The sequence below is a fragment of the Myotis davidii genome, unplaced genomic scaffold (genome assembly GCF_000327345.1).
Source record: "Myotis davidii unplaced genomic scaffold, ASM32734v1 scaffold456, whole genome shotgun sequence".
Classification (NCBI taxonomy): Eukaryota; Metazoa; Chordata; class Mammalia; order Chiroptera; family Vespertilionidae; genus Myotis; species Myotis davidii.
The window spans coordinates 1056051-1064869 of NW_006287375.1; the positions used below are offsets into that span (position 1 = coordinate 1056051).

At 40.2% G+C, this 8819-nt stretch overlaps 1 protein-coding gene across 4 annotated transcripts in view; it reads left to right on the top strand.

Moving 5' to 3' along the window:
- The window catches only part of P4HA2 (prolyl 4-hydroxylase subunit alpha 2), a 35936-nt gene extending 33275 nt beyond the window's left edge, over positions 1-2661 (top strand). For all 4 annotated transcript variants that reach the window (XM_006759158.2, XM_006759159.2, XM_006759157.2 and 1 more), the window contains one exon: positions 2202-2661. In XM_006759158.2, the coding sequence (XP_006759221.1) occupies positions 2202-2272 (71 nt within the window). In that variant the 3' untranslated portion in view covers positions 2273-2661. The remainder of the gene's footprint in view (positions 1-2201) is intronic.
- Positions 2662-8819: the final 6158 nt, after the last annotated feature.

An 8819-nucleotide genomic window follows, 5' to 3' on the forward strand; every position in this document is an offset into this window, starting at 1 on the left:
TTATATCAAGATATTAGGAGAACTTACAATACAAGGCATGTCCTGGGCAGAAGCAGGAGCCAGGGTGTGTGGTTGGGTTTTTTTTGTTAGTTTTTTTTTTTTTTTTTAAATCCTGCTGATAGTCCCTCCCAACCATTCAGCTGGGTGTGTGCCAAGACAACTATTTGAGGCCACTCTCAGAGATGCCAAGAGAGCCGTGGGAGCTCTGAGAAAGAATAGCTAGACAAGCATCAGAGGTCCAGGATGGCGCCCCAGAGCGATGGACTCTGGCAAGGGTTCAGAGGGAGCCCTGGGGGAAAACTGGAATCAAAGTGGGGAAGGGGTGTCCCAGGCAAGCAAGGCATGCGGGACAAGGCACAGCCTAAAACCAGCACCAAAGGTGTGGGAACTGGCTTCCTTTGTCACTTGGATAAGGGGAGGCCTATGGCACAGGGACCAAGAGATGAGGCTGGAGGCTGGGACCAAACCGCAGAGGCTGAAGCTTGAGCAAGCAGCTGTGGTGAGCCATGGAGAGGCTTGAACCAGCGTGTGACAGGAAGTGATCAGAAAGAGATGAGTTTATAGCCTTCCTGGGGAGTTTTGGAGATAGTGACAGGTTCACAGAAAATTGAGCAAATGAAAATGAAAATCGAGGCAATTGCTGACCAGGGGGAAAAAAAGTTGCACAAAAAGGAAATATATGCCCTAACTGGTTTGGCTCAGTGGCTACAGCGTCAGCCTGCGGACTCAAGGGTCCCAAGTTTGATTCCGGTCATGGGCATGTACCTTGGTTGCGGGCACATCCCTTGTAGGAAGTATGCAGGAGGCAGCTGATTGATGTTTCTTTCTCATCGATGTTTCTAACTCTCTATCCCTCTCCCTTCCTCTCTGTAAAAAATCAATAAAATATATTTAAAAAAGAAAAAAAAAGGAAATATAAGTATAATCTATTAGGTGGCTCATGTGTGAGCAGTATTTACATGATATAACAATGTAAATACTGAATATTAATGTAAGTAAAACCTATGATTTAATTATATTAAGTATATAGGAGGTAATAAGTATGTGTTTTAGAGGTAATATAAAAGAATTCTAAAGTTGAAAGTCAAGAAATAGCACTGTAAGCATGTTATTTAGAAAAATGAGGATAAATATCAGAAGACAAGTGAAGAAGTTGAATGTCTAATGGAAGGGGGGATTAGTAGTGGGAAGGGGTAGGAAGAAGATTGCTGTTTATCATTATAAGCTTTGTAGACAACTTGATTTTTAAAAAAATATATTTTTACTGATTTCAGAGAGGGAGAGAAAGAGAAAACATCAATGATGAGAGAGAATCATTGATGGGTTGCCTCCTGCACGTCCCCTACTGGAAACTGAGTTTGCAACCTGGGCATGTGCCCTGACCAGGTATCAAACAGTGACCTCCTGGTTCATAGGTTGATGCTTAACCACTGAACCACACCCGCTGGGCAATAATTTGATTTTTTTAAACCAAGTACCTGTATTACCTTACATTAACATATTTAAAATGCTCTATGTATTCTGTAGTGCATTGGAGTAAGTTTGTTGTATTCACTGTGAAAGAAAGAGACTGTGTTGAGAAATGAAATCATGGTTCATGCAAATTTGAGACACAGCTTTAGCTGACCGCGTGGCTACGCACAGCACACATATGGGATCCGCTGGCACACAGCTCCTGAGGTTGACATCTAGGCCCTCCACCATCTTGACATGCTTCCTCTCCCTGTTCTCCTACCTCTCAGTTCCCACCCACCAATTTTCAATAATATCGAGTTGGCTGGGGTCCTTATCACACACCAGAGTGATTCAAACCTTGATGTCTTTCTCAGCTTGTTCTCACTTCCTGGACCCCCTTGATATAGGAACCATCATGGTCTGTCCATCTTCTTCCCTGGATAACTCCTATTCAGCTTCATGCCCAGCTCTGTGGTCTCCTTCCCTCATATGGTTAAATGCCCTTTGGCTCTGTTTCTGTGGCAACCTTACACACATGTAACTTCTGTCACTGACAGACTTTTGTACAATGATCTGTTTATACATATGTCTTCCTCACTAGCTCCTGAGTAACTTGATACCTGAGACCGTGTCATACATCTGAATCGCGGTCCAGTGTAGGATTCATCCTGAAGGAGTCATTAATTTGGGGGGGGGGTGGCTGACCTAACCAATAGGATTGTAACATAGATTTTATCTGTTCACAGTCTCCAATAAGTGGTTCCATGAGCGAGGACAGGAGTTCTTGAGGCCATGTGGATCAACAGAAGTTGACTGACATCCTTTTCTGCCCATCCTCTTCCTGGTCCCACAGCCTTTTGTCTTCAAGTTCAACGTGACAAACACCTTTGTATGTTCCAGCCCCTGTCAGGCGGGTCTTTGGAGAAGTGAATGTCTGCTGGAGCAGACCAAGAGGATAGGGGAAAGTCCTGGGTGACCTTGGTCCCAGCCTTTCTGGTCAGCCTGTGCCATCTCGGGTCAGAGTGGGTGCAGCAGAGTCAGGCTGTCTGGCACCTAGCAAGGTGCCTTTGTACCTCAGATGCTTTAGGTGTGAGATGTTTCAGTGAACCAAAGTTCTGATACCTTGTTTACATGTTTGTCTTTATGCATTTCTATTAATGTGGCTTTAACCAAAAAAAATAAAATGTCCCTGCCAGAAGCCTTAAAGAGCCTTATTTGGAGTATTTTTTAAGACATGGGAGCTTTTATCAAGTTCACTGTTTCCGAGGCCTCTCCTCTGTGGAGGTAGAATCTGGGTAATAAGTACTTTAGTGGCAAAACCCTGACCTTGAGTACTAGACCTGGTGTCAACACTTACATCTCCTCCAAGCTTCAGTGTCCTTTCTCACCAGGAGTGAATGAGAGTTCTTGCTCTCCCAACCTTCTCCAATATCTGGTATTGTCAGACTTTTGAATTTTAGTCAGCTTGTTACTTGAATAGTATTAATTTTAACATGATTGTTAATGACATTGAACATCTTTTTTGTACGTTTATTAGTCCTTAGGTTTCTTTAAGTGTCTATTCACGTCTTTTTCTTAGTGATTCATAGACATTTTTAATATATTATGGACACAAGCTCTTTGTTGGTTATATGTTTTGCAAATTATATATTTTTTCTAGTTTGTCTTTTTATTCTTAGTTCTTTTGACGAATAGTTCTTAATTTTTATGTCAAATTATCAAGTTTTCCCTTTTTGATTTATGCTTTTTATGCCTTAAGAAATTCTCCTATATCCTAAGATCATGAAAATATTTCCTGTATTCTTTTCTAAAAGCATTATAATGTTGTCTTTTTCATTTATGACTTTAATTCACCTGAGTTTTATTTTTGTATGTTGTATGAAGTACAGGGGTCTTTTTACAAAATTATTTTTGCATATTTTATTAGGATAGGATTGGCTTATGCTGAAGGAATAAAGTAACCCCTAAGTCTCAGTGGCTTAATATATAAAACTATGTCTCATGTAAAAAAAATCACTGGGTTTTTGCCCAGCTGGTGTGGCTCAGTGGTTGAACATTGGCCCATGAACCAAGAGGTCACTGGTTAGATTCCTAGTCAGGGCACATGTCTGGGTTGTGGGATCAATCCCCAGTAGGGGGCATGCAGGAGGCAGCTGATCCATGATGTTTCTCTCTCATCAATGTCTCTCTCTCTCTCTATCCCTTTCCCTTCTTCTTCTTCTCTTCTAAAAATCAATCAGAACTTTTTTTTTTAATCAATGGGTTTAGGGCAATTGCTACCTACCTACTGCCATCTAATTTTCATCTAGTGCTTTCCATTTGCAGTACCTATAAGGAAGTCAGCTGGTAAGGAAATCCGGTGTTAAGTTTCATTTGAAGTAGTTTTAAGCAGCATATGGTATCAATAATTCATTGTATAAAATCAGAATTGAGTTTGGGTCCTCTAAAACTGATTCACAAATTTTTCTTAGTTCAATCTTACCCAAATTTGCAAGTGTTAGATAGTACAGGGTCTCAAGGTCTGGGTGATTCTTACTAAATCCTATTCTGGCTAGATGAACTTGACTCTTACCACAATTGGTAAGTTTCGCCAATGCAAAGAAGAAATCAACATGTAAGTAAACACATAATGTCTGTAAGCAATGACTAAGCCTTCAAAGAGATAGAGCTTTGGTTGTGAATCCAGTCTGCTTTATTTGACAATCACAACTTGTTCTTTTTTTAAAAAATATATTTTATAGATTTTCTACAGGGAGCAAGGGAGAGGGATAGAGTTAGAAACACTGATGAGAGAGAAACATCGACAGGCTGCCTCCTGCACACTCCCCACTGGGGATGTGCCCGCACCCAAGGTACATGCCCTTGACCGGAATCGAACCTGGGACCCTTTAGTCCGCTGGCCGACGCTCTATCCACTGAGCCAACCCGGTTAGGGCACAACTTGTTCTTTTTAATATATGTATTTTTAATTGATTTCAGAGAGAGGAAGGGAGAGGGAGGGAGGGATAGAAACATCAATGATGAGAGAGAATTATTTATTGGCAGCTGGGGATGGAACCTGCAACCTGGGTATGTGCCCCGACTGGAATGCAACCATGACCTCCTGGTGCACGCTCAACCATTGAACCGCACACTGTGGGCACAACTTGTTATTAAATGGAACACACCAAGCGGCAAACCCTTTGAGTTAACAGAAGTGGTTTAGGGAACTTTTTAAAAACAGTACCAGCCACAGCAGCATCCTACAAAAGAAGTTTCAGTAACTGAAGTTAATTAAAAACTTTAAGATCTCACTTGATCAAGAGAAGTAAATTTTGAAAAATTTGATGAGTTGGCCTCCATTAAAGCCAGGAAAATAAAATTTCTAGTAATTTTTATTTTTGGTATAATGTTTAACCTTAAAAATAATATGAATTTTGCCCAGCCAACCTGGCTCACTGGTTGAGCACTGACCTATGAACCAGGAGGGGGTGTGCAGGAGGCAGCTGATCAATAATTCTCATAATTGATGTTTCGCTCTCTCCCTTCCTCTATGAAATAAAAAATACACATATATTTAAAAAATAATATGAATTTTAATATACCAACCTTTCAACTTTAAAATATTTTAAACGTTTACTATTTGGGGAACATTAACTATTTAAAAATACACAAAAATAAAGGGCACGTTTCCTTTTGCCTCAGGCTGTGGTGTGGCTTGGCACAACACTGCTCTTAAATGTTCAAACTTGGCATCTAAACCCTAACATTAAAGTTGCTAGATTTAGCAAACAAAAATACAAGACACCCAGTTACACTTCAATTTCACATAAACAGCAAATACTTGGGCGTGCGATAGTACTAAAACTTGAACTGCTTACCCCACTGCAAATTTCACCGGCTTCCCATGTGTTATCTGCCAGCCCTAAAGTGATCCTACATAGTAGAGAAAGCTGCTTGCCTCTCTCTCAGTGAGTTTTACTCTCTCACCCACGCAGTCCGGTCCCTCCGCCAGCCCAGCCGTCAAGCAGCTGGGAGGCAGCTGCCCACGTGGGCAGTCACGTGGCTCCTGACGGCACGCTGAGCACGTGCGGCGTGGGCGTGTCCAACGCTCACCAGCTCTGGACTGCGCATGCGCCCCGCCCCCACTCATGGCGCAGGGCCCAAGGCGGCAGAGGAGAGCGCCCTCCGCTGCGCCCTCCGCTCCACCGCACTAGTCACTCATCCTGGCGGCCCCAGTGACCTCTGCTTGCTGCTGCCTCAGTTCCAGGTGAGTCACAGTCTCTGCCCTCAGGGCCTGCGGGCTGACCAAAAGCCACGTGGTCCTTTCAGGCCTTTCATGGTCCGCGTGAAGGATCCGCGTTCTCAGTCCCCTCAGGATTGATTGTAAGGCTCAACAGTTCTTCCTCAGTTGACCTATAGATTCAATACAACTGCAATGAAAATCTAAGCACACCCAAAAAGTAGTTGTACTTGTATACACTAGCAATGAATAACTGAATACAAAAAAATTAAAAAAGATAATTCCACTTAAAATAGCATCAAAAGGACAAAATACTGAGAAATAAACGTAATCAAGAAAGTACAAGACATATACTAAAGATCAATGTAAGAAACTGAAGACTTAAATTTGAAAGACTTCCCGTGTATATGGATTGGAACATATTGTTTTTTTAAAAATATATTTTATTGATTTTTTACAGAGAGGAAGGGAGAGAGATAGTTAGAAACTTCGATGAGAGAGAAACATCGACCAGCTGCCTCCTGCACATCTCCCACTGGGGATGTGCCCGTAACCCAGGTACATGCCCCTGACCAGAATCGAACCTGGGACCTTTCAGTCCGCAGGCGGAGGCTCTATCCACTGAGCCAAACCGGTTTCAGCCGGAACATATTGTTAAAATTGCAGTACTCCCCCCTCCCCCCTCCATAAAGATCCACAAATTTAGTGCAGTATCAATCAAGATGTCCAATGGCCTTTTATTTCATAAACAGCTGATCCTAAAATTCATAGGGAATTGCAAGGAAACACAAATCGTCATGCTTTGACATGAATGAGTTTGAAATATTATGCAAAGTGGGGAAAAAAGCCCCACTTTTTTCCCCACTTTGCAGACACAAAGACTACACATTGTATGGTTCCATTTATACAAATTACCCAGAATAGGCAAATCCATAGAGACAGAAAGGACCAGTGGTTGCCAGGAGCTGGGAGGAAGGGGAAATGAGTGGTGACTGCTTAACGAGAACAGGGTTTCCTTTTGAGTTGATGGAAATGTTCTGGATGGAACTAGATCATGGTCGTGGCTGCACAACATTACGAATTTACTGAATGCCACTGAAGTGTACACTTTTCAAATGGTTAAAAGAATACATGTTATGTATATTTTACCACAATGAAAACATCTCATCACAATTTTGTTTGTAGAAATCAATAAGCTTAACATGGAAAACTATAAACAACAAAGATAGCTGAAACAAATTTGACAAAACAACAAAGTTGGAGATCAGAAACAGACCTATATATCCTATAGTCAGTTTATTTCAGCAATGTTTCAAAGGCATTTCAATGGGAAAAAAATGTGTTTTAATAAGTCGTGCTTGAAAAACAGGTAATTCATGAGGAAAAAATGAGCCTCAGTCCTTTACCTCGCTGTATGTAAAAATGGCTCAAATTTTATAGACATAAATGTGAAATCTAAAATTATAAAACTTCTGGAGGGAAATATAGGAGAAAATCTTTGTGATCTTTAAGTAAGCAAAGATTTCTTCGATATAACACAAAAATCATTATCCCTAATAAAATGGGTATATATTGGAGAGAAGATACATGTAAAACACATCCTATATAATAAGAGCCTAATATGCAAATTGTCCCCTTGACCAGGAGTTCGACCAGGGGTTGGGGCTGGCCAACCACCGGAAGGGAGGCCCTAGCCAGCGGTGGCAGCAGGCAGCCGGGGGGAAGGGAGGCTCCAGCCGGCAGCCAACAGCCACTAGGGACCTACCCATGCACAAATTTCAGGATACCTGTATCCAGAATATGTGGAGAATTTTATAAACTCAATAATAATAAAATAAACAATGTAATTCTTAAATGGGTAGAATAATTGAATAGACATTTTACCAAAGAAAACATACAGAAGGCAAATAAGCACTTTAATCACCAAGAAATAGAAATTAAAACCATAAGATACCAGTATACACCTATAATGGCTTAAATAAAAAATAAAATGATAACAAGTGCTGGCAAGGATGTAGAGGAACTAGAATTCTCATATGTTGCTTGCAGGAATGTAAAATCATTTTGAAAAGTTTGGGCAGTTTAAAAAAAATATACAACACAGTTATATGACCCAATAATCCTGCTTACTGGTATTTTCCTAAGAGATAAAAATTATGTTCAGATAAAAACCTGCATGCAAATGTTTGTAGTGGCTTTATTCATAATCATTAAAAACTGGAAACGATGTATATGTCCTAAAACTAGTGAATGAATATATAAATGATGGTACATCCTTACAATAAAGTATTAATAATTCATTAATAGAAGGAACAAACTCCTGATACAACATGGATAAATATCATATTCATTAGTCTGTGCAAAACAAGTCATATTCAAAAGGGTACATGCTCCATTTATTTATTTTCATTTTTAAATCATTTTTAGTTTTCAATTACAGTTGACATATATATTATATCAGTTTCAGGTGTACACCCCAGTGATTAGACATTACATAACTTACTAAGTGATCATCCCAATAAATCCCACATCCACCTGACTCCATACATAGTTATTAGATTATTATTGACTATATTCCTATGCTGTACTTTACATCCCCATAACTATTCTGTTAACAACCAACTTGTACTTCTTAATTCCTTCATCTTTTTTACCCATCCCTGCATCCCTACCCCCTATTGGGCAACCCTTAAAATTCTGTCTGTGTTTATGAGTCTGTTTCTGTTTTGCTTGTTCATTTATTTTGTTTTTAAAATTTAGTTGTTGATAGATACATATTTATTACCATTTTATTGTTCACATTTTAAATTTATTTTTGCTTCTTAAAGAAAACCCTTTAACATTTCTTTAATACTGGTTCAAGTGGTGATGAACTTCTTTAGCCTTTTCTTGTCTGGGAAGCTCTTGATCTGTCCTTTGATTCTAAATGATAGCTTTGCTGGGTAATCTTGGTTGTGTCCTTGCTTTTCACCACTTTGAATATTTCTTGCCAATCCCTTCTGGCTTCCAAAGTTTTATGGTTTTTTTAAAAATCTTTATTGTTCAGATTATTACAGTTCCTCTTTTTCTCACCCCATAGCTCCCCTCTACCCGCTTCCCAGCCCACCCCAGGCCCTCACCCGAACACCCCCCACTGTCCCCA